The 23,770-nt window shown below is 36.9% G+C and overlaps 1 protein-coding gene across 2 annotated transcripts in view; it reads right to left on the bottom strand.

Moving 5' to 3' along the window:
- LOC140151500 (uncharacterized) overlaps nt 1-22,991 on the bottom strand; it is a 31,699-nt gene extending 8,708 nt beyond the window's left edge. For both annotated transcript variants that reach the window (XM_072173858.1, XM_072173859.1), the window contains exons 1-7: nt 22,886-22,991; nt 18,002-18,215; nt 11,985-12,120; nt 11,214-11,270; nt 8,187-8,354; nt 6,566-6,703; nt 955-1,060 (exon numbers count right to left, since the gene is read on the bottom strand). In XM_072173858.1, the coding sequence (XP_072029959.1) occupies nt 955-1,060; nt 6,566-6,703; nt 8,187-8,354; nt 11,214-11,270; nt 11,985-12,120; nt 18,002-18,204 (808 nt within the window). In that variant the 5' untranslated portion in view covers nt 18,205-18,215; nt 22,886-22,991. The remainder of the gene's footprint in view (nt 1-954; nt 1,061-6,565; nt 6,704-8,186; nt 8,355-11,213; nt 11,271-11,984; nt 12,121-18,001; nt 18,216-22,885) is intronic.
- Nucleotides 22,992-23,770: the final 779 nt, after the last annotated feature.

Below are 23,770 nucleotides of genomic sequence, written 5' to 3'. Positions count from 1 at the left end.
CCAAGTTTGATCAACAGACGCTTTTTTCATACTCACTCACCGCTGCCTAAAGTGTGTGTATCTCATTAAATTTAGTCCATATTATCTATTTTATAGAAGATGAATAACAGTTTGTCCGTAAAACTTTGAAATTGAAAGCTTTTCAACTTCAATTCTTCATGTTGTGCAAATGTGTTATATTTTAACTTTCCAAAGAACATTTGAGACAAGAATAACAATGATCAAGTGCTTACAACTTTACGTGTGATTTTTGAAACCAACATCATTACTGTCAAAGTTTTAAAAGATTTAAATTTTGCATTACAATCTCTTGGAAATATAATAAAAACATCTGTGTGTGAGAAATTTTTAAGCCAGCTGGAATTTTTTATGCAATAATTCTTTATGCAACATTATCGAAAAATATATATTTACAAGAATCGAGCATCATCTTACATGCAAGCTTTAATTTTCAATATCGTGCATTTTTTCAAATTTGAACAAAACCTAATTAAATGTTTTGCAAGAAACAGATTGTTTAAAAGAGCGAGGATTTCACAGAAGAAAATATGAAGCCCATTGACAGTTAACAACTAGTGTGCATTATGTTGAATGATCTTTCTTTCAAACTTGGAATGAAGTGAATTGACACATGTGTTATGTAATCGCTCATTTCTTCGCGATCAGTCAACCGATTCCAGCGAAATTGGCAAATGAGATGCAGAATCAGATGGGCTACATGCTGATGTTTAGATTTCTGGATTCTGATGTCTATTTCTCGACTTACGTTCACATTTGTTCGCCCGGTAATTCAAGTTTACTGGGACACCCTGTATTGCTAAAAAAATCATTTTGTGTCATTTTTAAAGCTTATTACTATCCTTTGCTGCTATATAGAGGGCTCAAATTTGAAACTTTCACATGACCTAAATGTCCTTGGAAGAAAGTATTATTATAACCGAGACACTGATTTACCTGGTGGCTGTTCAGGAGCCTGGTGATAAGATGTTGGAGGAGGATAAGCCGCACCAGAAACCGCTGTCACTTGAGGACCAGCTGGAGCAGCTGGTGCATAAGTTACCTAGTGTTTATGAAATAAGAAAATACCTAAACTATTATTTCATTCAATGAAAGATGTTCCAAATTATTTACATAAACCTTTTTATATTTTATTATAGTTATATCATTAATTTGTTGGTCAGAAACAATGGAACAAAATATATAACAACAAATTGTCATCACATGTTAATAATAATAGTAATAATAAACATTAGAACGTGTTACAAACAGGTGTGTTTCTTAATGCGCTTTAAAACCAAAATTTATAACACCAAAATTAAACATGATAAACCAAACAGCATCTAAAAAGTAAAAATTACAAATCAACCTTATAACAAACCCATAATATACGATATTTTAAAAGGAGTTTGGTCATTTTTTTCCAAACCAGATTTTTTGTCATATTTGTAATGTTTATACACATGTCCCAACTTACATCTTATTGGATTCAGCCAAATTCATTGTTTTTAGCAACGGAGCAAGTTAGAATTTATAAACTCCTCAACAAAAATTTTGAAAGTTTTTTCAAGCATCTGTATCTCCAATTATTTGTGACATATTCATATCGTGTTGCATATCACTGGATAGCTACAATACTACCCTTTACAATGACACCCCATTTGAAACAACAACATTTTTCACGGCTGACTACACGCCTCGTGAATGTAGTGGGTCTCAAACAGAACTTGCTAAATTGACCAGTATTCTGTGGTCAAACAAAGCTACAATCCGCGAAATTAATAGTTGGCACACATGTACTAATTAATTGAAATACGTGCCCTATCACAATTGGAGAGGATAGTAAAACATGCATGCGATATATGTGACGCACAGACTCCCCCTGTATCTCACCCCTCCCCCACTCCCCATCATTCAATGTTGGAGTGTCTCACGGACATGTTCACAACTTGGCTTGGTCCAACATTGAATTGGGGGGAGCGGGGGTAGAGATATACCAAAAGACAGGCAAAGTGTGCCAACCTTTTTTTCGTGGATTGTAGCCACTAACCTCAATAGCGAGTGGAAAAACCACAAGCAGCCACAACAGCCAGGCACCTTCTCCTCAAGCTGCCCACCGACATGGTTACACGTTACTGTGGGATGGAATTCCATTCCTCAACAAGGATTCGTCGCAGGTCATGCAATGTGGTTGTATTGGCTTCTCTGGTACACACAGCACGATCAATCTGGTCCCACAAGTGTTCAATCGGGTTGAGGTCTGGCCCTCGGGTCTGGCCTGATGGCAGGCCATTTTGACTCTACTCCCATATTCTGTAGGCAGTCGTTGACTACCGTGGCTATGTGAGGCGAGCGGTGTCATCTTAGAGGATTGCATTAGGTCCCAGATTGTGAAGTTATGGGATTGCAGCTTGCTGCACAGAATACTGGTCAATTTGGCGAATTATTTTTGAGACCCCACTACATTCACAAGGCGTGTACTCAGCCGTGAAAAATATCATTATTTCAAATGGGGTGTCATTGTAAAGGGGAGTATTGAAGCTATCAAGTGATATGCAACACGATATGAATATGTCACAAATAATTTGAGATACAGATACTTGAAAAAACTTTCCAAACTTTTGTTGAGGAGTTTAGTTATTATGACTTCAATTCTCCCATAAAACACCACAGTTAAGCGCTTAAGGTTACACAAAGAAATGTATAAAAAAAACGTACAAAAGACGTATACAGTTGTTCTCTAAAACCAAGTTCGAGAAATGTTGGTACGTTGGATGTAGAATTACATTATTCTTGTGTGTTTATACAATTTTTTAGAATCCGTTTGCAAATTCTTCGTTTATATCCTTTTTACGCACCATGCAAATGAGACATTTTTTGCAAATGTGTGCCCCGTATAAAACCACACCGAGTGATTGCTTTATCCTTTATTGGATTGTTCTACAAACCGATCAAAGAAATAATGTCACCATTTTAGAACTAAATATAGTACTGATTCAATTTTAGAAGCTCGTTTTTGAGGAAATATTTGGAGAAATTGCATGAGAAAAAAATGGTTTGTGAAATTAGCGATATCTTGATTACGGGGAGTTAATTTAGACATTTGAATGTCTACATTATTTTTCAACATTCTGCCAATTGCTATCCCATTTGATTTTCACTCCAAACTGAAGCTAGTATTGCAAAAAACGAGGTTTTTCAGTGCCGAAGACGAAGAGTTATCGGTAAGCTGTTCCAAATCTTTGGTGCTTTGATGATGTAACATATCAATTTGTAAGCGCTCTTTTAGCAAAGTTATAGTTCATTGAATTTACAACCGTATGTCAAAACAGGCAAAAATAGTAACTTTTTGTAAGATTTGCAATTTAAAGAGAATTGGCCATTGCTCATTCTAGTGACTCTAGTGTATGGACAGTATAAGTGTTTTTTGTTTTTTTTTAAAGGATTGGGTATGAACGTTTGGACAGTATTTATTGTGGGACTTTAGAGCACATCAGACATATCGAATTGTATTCTGAATACGAAGAATGTCCTTCTGATATCAAGTAATTTTGATTTTTGAAAATCGCAATGTAATACACATTTTATGGCAAATGATTAAAAATTGATATTTAACAGTACTCGAAGTAAACTTTATAAATCTGACGATCCATACTTAAAGTGAATGCAGGTGGGATGAATAGCCGACGATCAATTGAAAATTTTGACCTTTCGTATTGAAGATATGGATTTTTTCCACAAAACACCAAAAAAAGTTAGGTCTTTTTGGGGAAAAAATCCATATCTTCAATATGAATGGTCAAAATTTTCAATTGATCATCGGCTTTTCCTCCCAGCTACATACACTTTTAGAATATATCATTAGATTTATAAAATTTACTTCGAGGACTGTTATATATAAAAAATGTGAAAAATTTTAATTTTAAATTTTAATAATTTGTCATTAAATTTGTATTATATCGTACATTTCAAAAAATGAAAACTATTTGATTTCAGAAAGACATTCTTCATATTAAGGATGCAATTCGATATGTCTGATGTGCTCTCATGTCCCACAAAAAATACTGTCGAAACGCTCAAAACGCTCATCCCAGATCCCTTAATGGCATACAATTTGACACATATTGTAAGGAACGCTTGAGGTTTTGACTTTTAAAACCTACATTTTGGTCAAAAAATGAGCTTGGATAGGTAGTTTTCTACAGATTTACACATTGAATTGCGTTATCTATTAACCTAGTGACTAAAGGTGTTTTTAGGGAAGATATAAAAAAAATTTGATTGGATGAAGGGAACACTTGAGGTTTCGACAAAAAACCATCAAAGAGGCCGATTTTTCAGCTAGAAGCTCCGCAGCTCTCACATTGCTATGCACATTGCTCTGCAGCCCTATCTACGAATCATTTTCGCACTATTTTTTTCAGTTTAATTTTCATATATCCTAGCATATTCTGAGACACCTAATAATTCTGAATTCCATTTGCCAGAAAAGCACATTTTTCGCAATTCTTTAATTCCTTCCGAAAAATTAATAACTACACTTTCAAAACGTGACCTATCCCAGTGTCCGGTGGTTCAGTGGTTAGAGCGTTAAACTTCTAAACGTCTGACTTTGTCGCCCCAGTTCAAAATCGGGGATTATTTTAATAAACAATAACTAATCAAGGATAACATAATTTCAAACATCAATTGCTATTGTGATATTATTCTTTATCAAAAATGATGTTTGATTTTCATTCACAAACAACAAAGTTAACGTAGTTTCCAACAATCCTAGCCACTCTAACCCGTCACCGTTAAAGAAACGTTTATTGTGATTTCGAGATGTCGGTTATACAAGAAATAATTTGTATGGCGTCCGCGTCCCTCCTCATTTTCTGGTATAAATCCATTTGTTTTTACAATTTTCACATTAAATTTTAAGTTTTTAATACTTTAGTAAATTGTTAATGTTGATAAATATTTCTATTAGTCAACATGAATCACTTGCAAGTGTTTTGTGGTAATCTAAGGGTCCACCCCTCAAAAATCTTAAATAAAAAGGGGCTCATCGTTTTCCTGGCAGATGCTGAAAACTGATGTCAATTGTACGTGGAATTTTACAGTATTTTGTCAATTTAGCAAAAAAACAAAACAAACAACCCCCCTTCCTCGCTTTTTCACAACGTTTGGGACGTGAACGAATTTATAATATTAGAGAGATTGCGATTTTCGACCGTACGTATCGAACGTACGCGGTATCTATTCAAAACCACTCTCCTGTGACGGGATTTTGAATAGATTCTACGTACGTTTGATGCTACGTTTGGAAATCGCAATCTCTCTTTTATGTGGTCTATTACGTTCATCAATAAACCTTTTGCACCACTTACTACCAGTCAGTTGGCCTGCAATTACTCGCATTACAGTTGCAATGTAACTTGTACTGACTGTTCGTGTCTCACTGGCATTTCACATGTGTTGTTTTTATTTTGCAGAAATGACTTGTTCGCCTTGTTGGCGCAATTCAAAAAGAGTAAGTTTGGACAACTCAAAAATATTTTATGTTAGTTATCCGAACTTAAAAAATGCTGAAAAAGCTTAAAAAGTTCCGTCAACTAATCAACTTTGTTGGCATTACTTAAAAAGTTGATGTAAGTCGTTGCGTCAACTTTTTAAGTAATGCCAACTTCTGAATTCAAGTTCAGGGAACTTAGATAAATAAACAAGGTTCAAAGAACCAATTAGTTGAGTTATTGTAACTCAAAATGTAAGTTGATGTAACTCGTTCATATTAAGTTACTCGTACTTATTGTTTTGAGTTATTCCAATTTGGTACTTTGTTACTTAATTCACGTAATTGGATCATTTTCTGCACAATTAGCAGTATTCAAATATTTATTTTTGTAATCAGTGCAAAATTGTGTATAATACTATAGCACACCTCTTGAAAATTATGCTAACCTAGTTTCATTTTCTGAGTTGTAACAACTCAATAAAGTAAGTGCAAAAGAGTGCGACCAACATAATGATATCGAGTCAGCGTTACTCGAAATTGTACGCGTTGGCATTACTCCGAAAGTTGATCCAACGACTTACATCAACTTACTGAGTAATGCCAACGAACAACTTCTATGAGTGTAGTTGCCTTGTATTATTTAAGTACATTAAAATGTATACAATAGTTACGTGGTATGAACAGCAAGTTTTAAAAATAAACGATTGATAAAATCATATTAAATAATTTATTGTCATAGATGAAGGATATCATACACAGAGGATGCTAGATCACGAAATACTAGGTTGTCAACGGTTTTTGGTGGATTGCCATTACAGGCCTACATATTACTCGTATAATTCAATCATAACCATGAAATAGATATTTTAAAACAAAATAATTATGTGTAAGATATACCATGCAAGAACAAAATATCATGTTTCTGGTCGTTCCAGAAAGCTCACAATTTAAATTAAAATATCGCATCTGCCAATGAAAGATACATAATGATAACACATTTGGTTAGTGGGCTTTTTTTTAACTTGCTGCTTTCTTTACGTTGCTAACGTGTTCTAGAGGATAGTAACTTACAACACTTGTCTGCGTGGTGGGAGTCGTGCTACGACAACAACACCCGGCGCAGCAGAAGGCTGATGCAACGATAGCTATGATCATTTCAGCTAGTGCTGTTATAGACGATAGGGAGTGCATAGCTATCACCGCCTTTTGCTGGAAAAAAGGGAAACAAAATAGAATAAAATCAACTCATCTCAATACTAAATAACTAAAATCTAAGTAATCAATATTAATACACATTAAGAATAAAATATATTTTCAAGAAGTCCTAAGACTAGTCTGACTAGCGGACCTTGGGATTAGCCCCGGGGGATTAGCGGACCTTGGGACTAGCGAACTTTCGAACTAGCGAGCCTTTGGATCTTGACACCATCTCCCGACACATTAATATTTAGCCCGTGCGGTTTATGCCCACCCCTTGCAGACTTGTTTTGGCACTTAGTCAATTTCAGGTCTGTAATAATAAAAATACTGTCGCTGCTAATTACTGATCAGTTCTGCACAATTAGATTCGTTTCTGAATCTGAAAAGTAGATGAGTTTTTAATCATTTAATGGGATAAGTCATATTAAAGTTGTTCATTAACAAGGGACAGTGGCGTATTTAGGGTAGGTAGCGTCAGGGGCAAGAAAATACCTTAGACCGGGGGACCCTCTCCCCCCATTCTTGAAACACTTTTGGACAAATTAGGCCTACCACTGATTAATTTTGGTTATTAGAAATTGAATATCGTTCTTAAAATGTTTTTTCCATTGATTTTGTGCTGAGCGTGCGAAAATTTTTAATTTTTATCGCTTGGAGGGGCACAGAGTCGATGCTGAATTGGTCCATTTGGCGTCCACTAAGGGTGGCGCCCGGGGCACATTGCCCCCCCCCCCTACACACACCGACATCGCCTGGCTAATAATTATTTGGTGCAGCAGAGACACTAAAATGAATACACGGGATCGATACACGTGAATTGCTATGCACGATTTTGATAGCAGACGAAAATCTTCGGATACCGGGTTAGAAAATGATGAATATCTCCCGTAAATGATTTCGTATAAAGAAACCAGATGTGGTTCCTTGGACATGAATATATATTTTGAACAGATATGATAGTCGTTAGCTTGCACTTTGAGACAGTAGCTTGCGTCTTGAGTCAAAAACTAACAATAATTCCGCAATAATTCTGATTTATAGTTGCCGAATTATATAGCGCAGTGTATAGGCCAATCGTGAAGGTCGTCTAAAAGAATATGACCTATGGCATACCATGCTTGACTGACACACAGCGAGGTGAGTCACCGAGCTAATCGGGGCTATTGTCAGTAGCCTTAGTCAGATGTCCTTCGGCCTATTATATTTAACAGGTCGATATGTATAATGGCCATGTGTGGCGGTGGATTCAATCTACCATGGCGATTTCTGCCATGAAGATATCGGGGCGATGTCACTGTGCCCCCCCAGTTACGCCACTGCAAGGGACTTTTAGTGCGTTTGTGTGGAGGAGATGTGAGGTGGGGTGGGGTTTATGAGAAAGAGATTGGGTGTAGGGGTGTGTCGTGTGTACGGGTGTGTGTGAGGGGGTGTGTAGGGGTATGTCTGCAAGTGTGATGTGTATGACCAAGTTTATAAAATTAAAAATACTTACGCGGCCGCAACTAATATCGTAGTAGAAGATTGAATCATAAGCATCATAACCATAGCCGCAGATGTAAAAACCCCAGAAACGTGATTGCCCAGCAGCAATAGCATCATATATCATCTGTGATCCGGCACAAACTGCAGCTATGATGGACATGACCATGTAGGCAATAATCTGGTGATGAGAACAAACATAAATTGAAATAGATATCAATCTGACAAAACATAGTAAATTTAAATTCATCCATCAGTGAATAGATTCATCAGGTTTGTAAGACATATCAATTAGAAATTTTCGCTTGACAAAACCAGTAAGTTTTTACTTACTCTAATATTTCGTCCTACACGTCGGAGGACTTCTTCAGATGTGAAACATCTGATCCACTTTCCCGGGAAACTGACTTCCGGTTGTGATTGGTCTTGTATCCAGTCTTTAAAAGTGGGTCATATACGTGACTTAGGAAATAAGTGCCTTCCTCTATGCAGCGATGGGCAGCCCAGTTAGCCCCATAATAGCGAATTTATTCATGGAATTCCTGGAACAGCAAGCAATCGCGACTGCCCCGATTGACTGTAAGCCACGGTATTGGCGTCGTTATGTGGATGACGTGCTTGAAATCATAAAAACAGGTGAAGTCCAGAATTTAACTGATCACTTAAACCAAGTTGACAAAACGGACAGTGTAAAATTCACATATGAGGAAGAGAAAGAAGGGCAAATACCATTTCTCGACAGGCTTATTGTTCGGAAACCTGATGGTACGGTATAAAGCTCCTGGTATATAGGAAACCAACCCACACTGACCAATATCTCAGTTTTAAGTCAGAACACCCTCTCCATCAGAAAATGGGTGTGGTCACGGAAGAAGCGGATAGAGTAAATGAAGAAAAACATGTGCGTGGAGCCCTTAAAAACTGTGACTATCCTAAATGGACAGTAGACCAAGTCAAAGAAAAAATGAAACAAAAATCTAAAGCGACTGTGAAACCTAGCGCAAAGAAAGATCAAAAGAATGAAGACAAAAGCAAGGGGATGGTAGTGCTCCCTTATGTTAATGGAATCTCTGAACAAGTTCAAAGAATTTTCAAAAAGCACAAAGTAGACACTGCAATGAAGCCCCATCAAACCCTCAAAAAGATATTGGTCCACCCAAAGGACAAGAGTGACAAACTAAAGACAGGCAATTGCATTTATGAGATCGGCTGCCAAAATTGCGATCTTAGTTACGTTGGTGAAACCTCTCGTATGTTCGGGATTAGGCTCGTAGAACATCAAGCGGAGGTTAAGAAAGCGAATGAGAAAAGGTTCACTCGGTCAGAGCGAAGGGCATCCGAGCAAGAACAAACAAAGTCAGCCATATCTGATCATGTCGCTAGAGCAAATCATGTTGTCAACTGGGAGGACTCCAAGATACTTGGAAAAGAGCATGACAGAAGATCCAGAGAAGTACGAGAAGCGATGGAGATCAGAAAGAGGGGGACAAAGACCATGAATAGAGAGGAATGCACTTATTTCCTAAGTCACGTATATGACCCACTTTTAAAGACTGGATACAAGACCAATCACAACCGGAAGTCAGTTTCCCGGGAAAGTGGATCAGATGTTTCACATCTGAAGAAGTCCTCCGACGTGTAGGACGAAATATTAGAGTAAGTAAAAACTTACTGGTTTTGTCAAGCGAAAATTTCTAATTGTTAAATTCATCCAGCCTGACAATGACAAATAAGTCTGTAATTTAGATGTTTGATTGTGTTCGATGTTGTTACAAAATACGACAATCAGTTAAAATCATATAATCAGTTGACATTACTTTGATCATGTTGATGAAGAGTATGTACTACTACGGTAGTCTTAAGAGAATTTAATTACATATCGTTTTCTTTTTTTATAAATTATATTGGTAAGATATGTCCATTTCGTTACAGAAGTATGCAACACTGCTCGCTGCAGTAAAAATAGGGCTTTTATACGGGAATTTAATCCCCTTGCCGTTGAAGTTTTCACAGAACGCGATTTCGTAAACTGATTTTTTACGTCATGATCACACACTAAAGTACATACTAAGCTTGAAATTTGAAAAAAAAAACATCATTTTAACCAAACAAGGGAAGAGGCTTACGCAACATACACTGGAACATAGAAACATTCAAATATTACAAGCAACGGCACGAGATCATGTTGCTTAATCGTCATTCTTAATAATATATTAATATTCAGGGGAAAGAAAAATCACGCATAGGTGTGTTTTTTACCCAAAACAAATTAGATTTCCAAATCCAATCATTTGTCTTTTAACTAGATAAAACATAACAGTTAATTTTGTAATCAATGAGGAAATGTGGAAACTATTGTTCTTAAATTGACGTATTTTCGTTCATAATGTACTGCTCTACGACTTCTATAGGCTTTCATGGCACAGGTCATCATCATCATCATCATCGGCTGCCCATCGAGGTCGATAAAGGCACAGTTGTTGAAGTTGATGGATGTCTCTTTCTCCATCCTTCAAGGTACTTCTCCTTTTGCTTCCGCTTCAATGTTTTTCCAGCATTGTGGATCTTCTTCCTCCAACTGAGTGGAAGCAGGGGAAGTGCCCGCCCCCCCCCCCTCCACTGACATAAAAATCTGCCCCTCTGACAAAAAATGAGAAAATCTGGAGGGCAGAGGTAAAGAATAGGGGCAAGGAGCGCCTTTTCCACTAACATTCACCCCAATCATGGGCTAAAAAAGTCACAATAAAGCCCTTTTCATTCTGATCATGGGCGAAAATAGTGTAAAATAAAATTTCTTTTGCGCTCAAATCGTCCGAATAAAGCCTTTTTTGAAGCTCGAAGGAATGTACAGTCTCTGTAAACACAAAACCGGTATATGTAGGTATGATGCTGTTTTCGTCTGTGCACCCGAAATTTTATTTTGCCCCCCCCCCCCCACCAAGAAAGCTGGCTACGCCCCTGAGCTTTCGTTTCCCATGTTTCAACTGGTTACGCCACTCCACATGTACCATAAAAAGCACATATAACATGTATAACTTACCACACATTTGTTTTGATTCTTCGAAACAACACCAAGAATACCTGCCACAACGTAGAACTGGAAAAAAAACATTAATACTTGTTATAACGTGAGCAGTTACTATCGTGCAATCACATTACAATATTTACCCCTGTCTTATAATAGGCCTATGTGTTATTAGGCTAAACATGAAGACTACAATTATTGCAAAGTACTCAACAGTGGCGTAGATTTCGTTTTCACATTTGGGGTTGGGGTTGGAAAAAATTTCTTGAAATATAGTGAATCCGGCACCTTTTTGGCGACAGAATAAGTTTATGGTACAAATGCGCGCTAAGCGCGCGAAAAAAAATGACATTTTGAAGCTAAATTGATCAAATATTGTGCAAAAGTGAAATAAATTCGCGCTTAACGCGAAACAATATGGGTTTTGGGGGCTAAAATGGCCAAATATGAGGTTCATTTAGTCAAAAACCCACATATAGGCGTCAACATTGAGGGGATGATTGTATGGACCATCCCCCTTGGCAAAATATTGGGGAATTCATCCCCGATCCCCTCGGGATCTACGCCTATGGTACTGAAGTACTATAACTGTCGTGTGTCAGGTTGATTTCAAAATTTATTTTCAAGATTTAAGAGTTAAGATAATTATGTTCTGATACTTTTATTTCTTCATATTTCATTATTTTCAAAACTTGTAGACGTAACATTAATAAGTGAGTGAATAATACATGTATATTCCAAAAAGACGGAAATGTGTGGTACAATAATTTAATTTCCAATACTTACACAGATGCTTCCCCAAATGCCCCAGCCAAAATGGGCCAAAGAATTTAGAGCGAAAACAATAATTCCCAATACAACGAGAATCCCACCGGCAATAATCTGCATGATTCCTGTCACAAGACCAGCCTTTTTGTTATACCTGCGTTTATGACAATCGAACGTGAAATAGTAGCAATTAATATTAACCCAGTGACGAATATTTTATACTTCCACGCCCACCCCATACAAGATAAGATACAAGATAATTCATTTCCCATAATTCACATCAAGTCACATAATAATCAAATATAAATATAAGTATAAATTAAAAACAAATACACAAGGGCAATATCAAACAACAACGAATAATGGAGGAGATGACCAGAAGGCCAGAGGGGCTCACACACTTTAACAAAGAAATGTTACCAACAAAGAAATAAAAACAAACAAACAAAACAAACAAGAAACACAATGCTCAAGAATTAATCATATTTTGAGATCAAGTCACGTTTATTTATATTTCGGAAATGTTTCACTGAATTGGCTGTTTTTATTGAGTTTGACAATGAATTCCATAATATTGGACCAGTAGTACGAATGGCATGCAAATGTTTTATTGTTCTTCATTAAGTTGAATTTACTAGCGTTTCTCGTTTGGTAATTATGAATATTATTAGAACGTAGTACAAAGTAATCATCAAATACACCCGGTAATTCGTTATTACTGTACTAGAAATATTGTATTTGGTAAATAAGGGAGCAGTATGGCTTCTATAAAGAATGAATAATAAGGGACCCAGTATAGAACCTTGAGGTACACCGCAAAAAATATCTTTAAGTTCTGATTCACACGAGTTGTAATATACATATTGTTTTCTGTTGCTTAAATAATTAGTGAACCACTCAAGTACGATACCACGAAAAAACCATAGTGTTCCAATTTATGAATTAATATGTTATGGGCAATAGTGTCAAAAGCTTTGGAAAGGTCTAAAAATATTCCGATTGTGGTTTAATTTCTTTCAACGGCATAATAAATTTTATCAACTAGTTGTTTAATTGCCATGTATGTAGAATGGTTGTTTCGAAAACAAACTGCTTAGTATTTTTTTACTATCTATATACGCAATACATCTGTTAAACGTAAGTCTTTCAAGTATATATCTTCAAAAAACAAGGTAGTACCGAAATTGGGCGGTAATTAGAACATATTATAACATTTCTTTAAAAATAGATTAGTATTCATTTTCAATAAAATGTTAGCATTTACTGTCAGATATGTCCCTTATTAATTTTGAGCCAAACAAGTGAGGTAAAGCAAAGAAAATTGGAATTAACAACTAGCGCCAATGCATGTTACTCCAGCAGTTGTAATATGGTACGATCCTGCACAGTGTCAACACCCTGTATTATAAATATTTTTGTGTCAGTTCCTGCAGAACTGACACCTTTAGTACAGGTTTGACGATCACGTGACAATTCGAATCATCATATCGAAATGTCACGTGCTCTGTAAAAATATCAATATCGATATCGATACTATTCGTCAATTCAGCCCCAAACCAAATCGCCCACATGCCAATTCGAACCCTGTATATTGATGTACAAAAAACAAAGAAAAGAAAAAGAAAGAAAGAGAGAGGAGAAGAACATGCAAAGAAAGAACCAATATAAATATTTATAACATTTCATATAGACATTTCACAGTCCACACAAGAAATTGATAGTTGGAGTGGATATGGGTGGGGGGGTGGGGGTGGGGGTTTGAGGATGGGTGAGGTCATTAAATAATCCCTAAATATTAGATGTAATTTTTTATTAGACTTTTCTTTACTTGTAACTTAAACTGGTTTACTGATTTTGCCATCTTTATATATTTATCAGTAATATTCCATTTCCTAGGACCGGAAGCCCGTGTTGTGAGGGCCACAAACTGCGGCTACGTACAGATACGCGAACGCTGGCTTGTTTTGTTCTTTATGACCAGAGGAAAAGTTCGACATATCACACGACTCTTTAGGATATTTGGTTTAAAAGATAGAGGGTTATTGCACAAAGTACAACGAATTAGTTTGTGACCATTAATCAATTCATCTAAATATCCAGATTTGGTGTAAAAACAACGGTTATGGAGAAAATCACGAAATAGTTAAATGTAACTTAAGGCAGTGTAAGGGGGTGCTCGCTTCAGGCCTTTGGGCCTTTTGAGCATCTCCTCATTCAAATGTTGTGTCTTTTATATTTTGTATGTTGATTTGAATGAAAATAAAATGATGTATAATGATGATGATGTACATCATTTCCTACAGAGTCGTGAGATATGTCAAACTTTTCCCTTGGTCATAAGGAACAAAAAAAGTCAGTGGTCGCATATCTGTAGGATCATTGGATATAGTCACTTTTTTTAATTTTTAACCAAATATCCTAGAGAGTCGTGCCATATGTCAAATTTTTCCTCTGGTCATAGGAACAGAAAAGTCCGTGGTCGCATATCTGTAGGATCATTGGTTAATGAGATATAGTCACTTTTTTTTAATTTTGTGCACTTAACCCTCTATCTTTTTAACCAAATATCCTCGAGTCGTGCCATATGTCAAATTTTTCCTCTGGTCATAAGGGAAAAAAAAGTCAGTGGTCGCATATCTGTAGGATCATCGGTTAATGAGATAGATATAGTCACTTTTTTGTACGTTGTGCACTTAACCCTCTTTTTTTTACTTCTGGATATCGTTTGGAGTCAAATGATTTTTCATTTTAAAGCTTATGATATATTTTCTAAACACGAAATAAAACAAAATTGACCGCGAGCCGACTTTACAGCTGTTTCGTGATGGACGGTCACATATATTCATTAACATATTAAATCGTTTATCCCTTTTGGTCAATATCGAATTGGTTTGTGGCTGACTCTGGCTTGGGGCAAAATGCATGAATTGGCATATGGCCAAGTCAACTGTGGACGAATTGGTTTGGCCGAATCGATGCTGATACCAGGAAGTGCTGAAAAATTACGTACTTTTACAAGGCAAAAAGCAACTTTTCTAGGCATTGTTGACATGGTGCCTTCACCCAAAAAAGTTTCCTATTATAAAGACCTAACTTTTGAGATGGTTTGTATGTTTGAAGGTGCAAAATTAACAATAAGCTTAAAATAAGACCTGGTTTACCGCCGGGTTTTGCAAGTCATCAACAACTTTGACAGATGACGTCAGAGGACAGCTTCAAACATAAGTCTTGATAGTAATACGCTGTTTTACTGGTGGCAGCAGCATTTTTCTACAGTCACGTGATAATGGCGCCGGCGGATAATACACGGGGGGAACTGACGGTGTCCACATCTTTCTTTTTTTAAGTTAGGCGTGCAGCCTAACTTATTTCTTTCTTGGCGTTTCTTTCTTTCTTTCTTTCTTTCTTCTTTCTCACAATTTGCTTCTTCTGCCACATCCTTGATCAGATTTCGACCAAACTCAGTCACAAGCAGTATTGGGTAGCTGGCTACAAAAGTTATGGGTTGTGTAACGTCAAAGGTCATCCAGGGGTCACTGGGGTCAAAAAAGGTCATTTGAACTGAAAATGCTCCAATTGAGCTGAAATTTAAATGCAATGATCCTTGCGACATTCTAAACATGTTTAAGATTTTCTTAAATTCATTTAAGGTCATTAAGGGGTCAATAAAGAGGTCAAAGGTCAAGTTTTTCAAAATGCTCCAATTGAGTTGAAATTTAAATGCAATGATCCTTATGACATCCTTAACATTTTAATAATAATTTGAAATTCATTTAAGGTCATTAAGGGGTCATAAAGGGGTCAAAGGTCAAGTTTTTCAAAATGCTCCAATTGAGCTGAAATTTAAATGCAATGATCCTCATGACATTCTTAACATGTTTGAAATATTTTAAAATTCATTTAAGGTCATTTAGGGTCACAAAGGGGTCAAAGGTCAAGTTATCAAAATGCTTCAATTGAGCTGAAATTTAAATGCAATGATCCTTATGGCAGTGTAAACATTTTAAAACGATTTCAAATTTCATTTAAGATCATTAAGGGCCATAAAGGGGTCAAAGGTCAAGTTTTTTCAAAATGCTCCAATTGAGCTGAAATTGAAACGCAATGATCCTAATGACATTGTTAACATGTTTAAAATATTTTAAGATTCATTAAAAGGTCATTTAAGGGTCATAAAGGGGCCAAAGGTCAAGTTTTCAAAATGCTTCAATTGAGCTGAAATTTAAATGCAATGATCCTTATGACATTCTTACTCATGTTTTAAATAATCGGGGCCATACAGAGGTCAAAGGTGAAGTTTTCAAAATGCCAGCTTTCCACGATCAAGGTATATTACAACGGCAATTAATGAAATAGTCTTATTAAAATTAATCCTATCCAGCACAGTATTGCTGCTTGATCAGATCGTCACAGTCATCCGCCTAACTTACCTCGTGCCCTTGCAAAGGGCACAGTTGCTCTAGTTTTTCTTTCTTTCTTTCTTTTTCAGTTTTGTGTATTTTATCAGTACTTGGAGCTGGTGGGGGAGAGAAAGCATTAAAATACATTCAGGAAAAAATACAACTCGAACCAAAGATGAAGGCTCCATTTCAAAATCAAAATTACAAAAAAACAAAACAAAAAAACACCAGACAATGAGCAGGTTCAAAGACCCACAGAATGAAGATGACAAAACAGAGTCCTGACCCTATCCGAATCCTATTTTGACCTTTACACAAATAAACCACCAGCCCCCTTCTTCATCACATACAATATTTTTTATAAAAACATCCAGCATGTCCAGTGTTAATTAAACAAAAATCTTTTTGTATTGCGCGGCTGATATCGAATGATGAAATTCGCCATCTTCCTCCTGTGAAAAAATTTGAAGAATAGAAGGCTGACGTTGCGCCAAAACACGCAGGCCTATGTAAGTGTATAATTAGGCCTATTTAATGATAAAATGAACTACCACTAAATGTTCTTGTCAGTGCTGCAGTGCAAAACTTCTCTTTAACATTACATTACATTAATAGTTACATTGTAAATTGGAACTGACACCAATTTTTTTCAGGAATACTTGTTTCCATACAGCTCAATACTCCGTTGAAATCAATATTCTATTATTGACACAGATAAAGAAAGTTTACATATGCATTGTGTTAGTGGATGTGCACCTGGATGGGCTAAACGCGTTCCTTTATACCTATATAGTATAAATATGATTCTCAAAATTAAATATAATTATCTCAATTTTTACATTGGATTTCAAATTTTTTACATTAAAAATGCAGTAAAAGATATCCACAGCAAGCTGCAATTAAGGCCCCGCTAATTAGTGTACTGATTTTCGAATGAGTGTACTGGAAACAAAAAACTCTGGTTTTATCTGAAAACAATTTTTTTTCTTGTAATAGAAACATCATATGGGGGTACTAAAGCATACACAAATCGTAATAATGTGTAGAATATAGAAACGCTGTGGTATCTCATATGATAGTCATGGTATGCTTAGCCTGAGTCGCTCGGCCTATCTCGAACAAAATCGCGATGCGTAGCTGTTAAAAAACGAGAGGATTCGCTGTACTATCACGGCAATTTTTAACAAGAAGATATAGGGATGATGACGATGTGTCCTGTGGCGTGTCTGTGTGTGTCCCGCACGCCGTGTACGTAGTACTGTGTGTTGACATCGCATACGCGTTCGAGTAACATTTCTATCGTAATAATAAAACGCTGAATGCGGCGGTTTATTGAAAATCTCGGATTTTGACAAAACTACAGCACCTAAAGTCTTGATTTTTGCAGAGAATCTTTGTTTACTAAAGTACATTACAATCGTGTAAAAAGCTGAATTAAAAAATTTTTGAGGGCGTTCTTTTCAGCAAATGTTATAATATGGCTTTCATCCTACACACATTCTTTAAGTTTGTCAACTCTGAATACTTAATCTATGGTTCCACACCATTAATTCATTCTTAAAACAATCAAAACAGGAAAACGGCCATAAAACATGTTAAAACTGAACTGATATTGAAGAATCTGCATTACCATACCTGTCGTTCAGATTAGGAGATTTTCCAGTTGTAGTCGTCGTTGGTGGCGCTTGTGCGTATGTTGTTTGCTGTTGTTGAGGTAGATCTCCTTGTTGTGGCTGTCCAGGTGGAGGTGAGTATCCTTGCTGTTGCGGATACCCTTTTTGCTGTGGTGGTGGGTACCCCCCTGGTTGCGTACTGGTTGTTTGAATCACAGTCGTCATGTTTTACTTCTCTGGAAATGAAGAAAGAAAGATTTCATTTTTTGCTGCTCCTGATCCGTAAACCGGAGAGCTAGCAACATGTATTAAGTAACCACTATTGACATGATCGAAACTCAATAGCTTCCATAGTCTCGGTCCCAGTCGGTTTGTGTTCCTCCGTCACTAAACAAACCGTCTGGCGACAACCCCGAAATGACGATCCGCTGATTGGTTAATGAATTTCCAAATATTTCCAAATAAAACTGTTTTCAATTGGCTATAGGACGTAACTTGTGTAAGTGACACTAAACAGCGTAGGCCCCTCATTGTTTGTAGATAACGCAAAATATACGCTAGCTCAATGGCCACTGAGGCGCCAATCGTCTGATATCGCCTTTCATGTCAGCCACTCACAGCGCGTACTCCCGCGCGTACTCACGTACGTTGTGTGGATTTATGTAACCGCATAGCTGTCATTCAACTGTTGCATGCATTGAAGCCCGGCACTGATTGACAGCAATTCTCAACCAGAAGATTTTCTTCTGACGATGATTAGCCAATCAGAAAAGACGTACTATGAGGTTGTCGCCAGACGGTTTGTTTAGTGACGGAGGAACACAAACCGGCTGGGACCGAGACAATAGCTTCCATAACCCTAACAAGCCTGAGTACTACAAAACACTACAAACAACTTCACGGCGCGTGCGTGCATCACACGGGTGGTGATGACGGAATCACCCTAAGTGATGAGCACGGGCAGTTGGTGTTAGTAGAAAGGCAAATCTGGGAAATAAAACATTAAATATCCATTACACTTACAGACGATCAGATCCATGTAAATGTGGTACTCACTCAGAAATATGTCCATTCCTATCAGGCGGTATTTCTAGATGTGTGATAAAATGTTAATACTGTTTGGTCTTGATGACGTTTCCAAACTTCCTGGTTGCCGTTTATTGATGAGTTGATCGTAGATCTTGTCTAGTCTATCTCAGCTTTGTTCATGGCGTCCCCCCCTACTTCTTATACAGATTGCCTCCAGTTGTTGTGTCTACTTCTTGAGCCTTCTTCTACCAATTACGCAATGCTGAGCTGCTGCATGTTCTGCGATGCCCGATTTATGAATTTCTGATGTTAAAGGGAGTCTCCGGCAATCATAACATTAAGCCTTATATGCTATAAAAATAATTATCAAGCACGAATCACATGATTTTATTTGAAACAGACTCATGTTGACCATAAAAACGAATAAAACAGTCCGCTCTCAACACGCGATATTCAAAATTCCCGCGCCAAAATTGTCTAAGTGCAATGACGTAATGATTGTTTGTGTTCAATTGTCGTCAGCCTTCATTGTATTTACTGGGACGTCATTGCACTCGACAAGTTCGGCGCCCGAGAATTTTGAATATCGCGTGTTGAGAGACGGATGTTTTTATTCGTTTTATGGTCACTATGGGTTTGTTTTAAATAATACCACGTGATTCGTGCTTGATAATTATTGTTCTTACATATAAGGCATAATGTTATGATTGCCGGAGATTCCCTTTAAAACTTTTCTTTGAGCCCCCAGTAAAGCTGTTCGCACTGATTTGTATTCTGAAAGCCTTGTGCCGAACAAGCGGTCCGTTTCACCAATTTTATGTTTTGCGACAGTTGGGCATGGGATTGCATAAATTGCCTCGACAGTCAGTATCGCGCAATGGGGCGTACAAGCAAGTTGCGTAGTGTGTGGGGGATTCCCGACAGGAATTGAAATAAAGTCTGCACAAAAAGTAACTCAGCTGTTATAAATACGCCTATAGATTCAGAACTAATAATTGTTTTCACAATATTTCAACATGAAAAGAAGGATGATTTATTTACGCGCATTGTGATACCCCATTTGTCAAATTTTGTTCAATATTGACAATACAGCAGTGTTTTGAAAGAAAAATACCCCAATTTAAAAGTTGCAGTTAATTGTATTGATTTGAAGTAAGCGCGAAGATAATGGCGGGCTTTACGTGTTTACAGTGCTGGCATTATAACCATTGATCGCTGTAAACTGCAACTTTTAAATTCTGGTATTTTTCTGTAAAAGCACTACTGTGTTGTTAATATTGAACGACATTTGACGAATGGGGTATCAAAATGCGTGTAAATAATTCATCCTTCTCTCTATGTTGAAATATTGTGAAAACAATTATTAGTTCTGAATCTATAGGCGCATTTATAACAGCTGAGTTACTTTTTGTGCAGTCTCTATTTCTGAGTGTGTACCACATTTGGATCTGCAAAAGATCCTTTTCTACTATAACTGAACTGTGAACGATCTAATGAATCTGTTTCAAAATTCTCCACTGCTTCGGGAGTAACAAAGCAAATAATTCTCTTCTTTTGAAACCTTTTTGCTTTAGTATATATATTCTACCGTATGGTATAATTCATTGTTACGAGTCGGAAATACTCAAAATACACCAAATACACCTTTTCCTAGTTCTCACACGAATGCACAACAACACACTGTTTGATTAAGTTGCAACATCTGAATCTTGCATGAACAGTGATAATGATTGATAATGATTCTGCACATAAACAATAATGCATATACTTTATAAGTACGTTTTTTAAGTTGCACTCAATGTTCCGACGACTGATGTACATCCTGATTTAAAATTGTCCTGCGAAGATCACTGTTCGGCAAAGTCCACTGTGGACTTAAGTTCATGCATATATATCCTTTGTGTATAACATCCTCACACATAATTATGACAATTTCCTAAATGATGCTGCTTTCATCAATCAATAACTTTCTGGAAAACCGGGGTTTCGTTCGTTATTGCTGAATTAATAGCACACTATTGGCTATGAAAAATAACTGGTTCACAGGCAGGGCCGTCGCTAGAGGGGGTATTGTGGTGTGGCACCCCCTCCCCCCCTCCAATTCATAATTTTGTAGGCTAAAATTGACTGTTGTCGGCAAAACCATTTGATCATGTATGAAAGTAAGCGAAAAACAGACAGCAATATTGCATTATTTGAACAATGTTTGCATGACGGGAAAAATATTTTTTAAGCAATCTCGGGTAATATTTGGCGCAGCAATTTACAAACAGGTGGGGCTACCTAATAAAGACTGCTACTTTATCTGAAGGTGTTGTGGAAGAAACCTGCCTTAAAATATTAACGAAAAAAGATATATCTGATCACTAATTTCACACAATTACAAAAATCAACAGCAGCAAACACACGAAAACCTGCCTGATCACTGCCATAATGTGCAATCCTTTATTGAATATGACGTTCAGTAGATGCGGTAGAATACAACCGCTAGCTGGTGTGTGCTCTTTCTATTGCCTATATTATTAGCACAGCCTGTATAATAATATGGCTCATTTGCTCACAAGGCAATAAACATAATGTAATACTTAATGGCCATGGACATTTTACTTTCTGTTATCCAGAAATTACGAAGCTTTAATTTGCAGCATATCACCGTCGTAATTTTAATTTGCTCATTAGGCCTATGTTGATAATAACATATTTCGTAAATGTAATTTTTTCACTATTTTGCGCCTTATTATTAAATTGAGGAAAAATAATGAATGAAAGTAATTTACGATTCAACGTAACAAATTCAACATTTTGATGTTCTTTTTACATGAATGTTTGAAAGGGATGACATTTTATGTTATAGGTAAGTTTTAAAGAATTCGATTATCCAAATATATCAGGTCACCTTCCTTTAACAGCGGCAACAACTGCTTTATTCGCGATAGAAACCAATCATTAACATACATGAGGGATTGTGCATGAGCACCGGTGGTAATATTTCAAATGGCGTGCCAAAACTTTTGCCCCCCCCCCCCTCCGCCCTCTCGTCCTGCCAAAATGACTTGTCCACTTTCTGGCCTGCAAAACAATACCGCCTCCTGTTGAATTTTAATATAGTCCCTGAGATTCTGCAGTTTATAATCGTACTTGGTTTAAAATAGTACTTGGATTCCCTGCATTAGGCCTAATATACGTGTGATACATGATTTGCCGCCCATTTTATAATGCATCATTTGAAGTGAAAATTTTCTTTTTAGAAGTAATAAAATGTCTCTATATCCAATATATTGAATGTAATATGTATTATTAATGAAACACACTTTCACTATTACATGCATATTAATATTTCCCACCCAAATACAAATGAAATTAATATAGGTAACAGGTCTAGATCTAAATTGATTTAATACTTCTTAGCTATTTTGTGCTTCTTTAATATCCAACGTATACATGTATAATTACCAGGCCACGATTGCTATTCCGTTAAATAGAACGAGATGTATTGATCATGACATAAAATTAGTTCAAGTAAAACGAAAAACACAAGCAGCGTTATTACATAAGGTGATTTTTGTTAGCAAACAGGTACGGCCGCATAATGCACATAGGTCTACTATATACTTAAAATAGAATAAAACTGCTCTAAAATATTGGTGAAAAAGAGATATCTATTTTAGTGGGATTTTAGCGGGCTCGCCGTCGGACAAATTTAGGACTGTCAAGCTTTCGTAAGGAGTAGTTCTGACTTCTTCAGGACAATGAGAATAATTGTTATGAATTCCTGTCGTAAAAGCCTATCACACAAAAAGAGATATCTGATCACCCATTTACACATTTTACAAAAAACAACATCTGCAAAATAAACCCAAAATGTGCGAAAACCTACCTGATCACTGCCGGGATGCGCAAACCTGTATAGAAGACACCGTTCAGTAGATACGGTATAGCATGATACCAGCGCTTTAGCTACATGTAGGGTGTGTTCATTCCTTTCTATATTAACAAGATTAAGGGACGCACCATTAGATATCATGGGGGTGCTGAGTAGTTTATGAAAAAAAAAAGTAATTGTTCCACCACAGACCAAACAAATAAATAACAACATTTCTCCACGTCAGACCCCCCCCCCCCCAAAAAAAAAATAAACATTGCTCCACCTCGGACCAGATTTTTTTTTTTTGATGTCTAGGGTAACCTAAATTAACCTTTATTTTTCATCAGTGGCGTCGATTTCTTTTTGACATTTGGGGGATGGGGTTGGAAACAAATTCTTGAATTATAGTGAATCCAGCACCTTTTGGCGACAGAATAAGTTTATGGTACAAATGCGCGCGAAATTTGGTCAGAAACCAATATTCAGGCATCAACATCGGGGAATGATTGTATGTACCATCCCCTCCCCTGGCAACATATTTATCACCCTCCCTCCCCCCGGATCTACGCCTATGTTTTTCATCAAGAATATGTACTTTAGCTTTGAACTGTTACGTATTTTGTGCGCATTTGTTTGTGAAAAGTTATTCTGTGAGCAAAAACACTTGATTCACTCTACTTCACAGATTTTCACCAAATTCCACGCCAATGTCAATAGAAATCTATGCCACATGACTGATTAAGAGCCATGGGTGGCAGAGGGGATGGATCTACGCCATATGACTGATTAGGAGCCATGGGTGGCAGAGGGGATGGATCTACGCCACATGACTGATTGGGAGCCATGGGTGGCAGAGGGGATGGATCTACGCCACATGACTGATTGGGAGCCATGGAT

This window comes from Amphiura filiformis, chromosome 4 (assembly GCF_039555335.1).
Source record: "Amphiura filiformis chromosome 4, Afil_fr2py, whole genome shotgun sequence".
Classification (NCBI taxonomy): domain Eukaryota; kingdom Metazoa; phylum Echinodermata; class Ophiuroidea; order Amphilepidida; family Amphiuridae; genus Amphiura; species Amphiura filiformis.
Note: the sequence above shows the minus strand (reverse complement) of the source record. Positions and strands in the feature narration are given on the sequence as shown.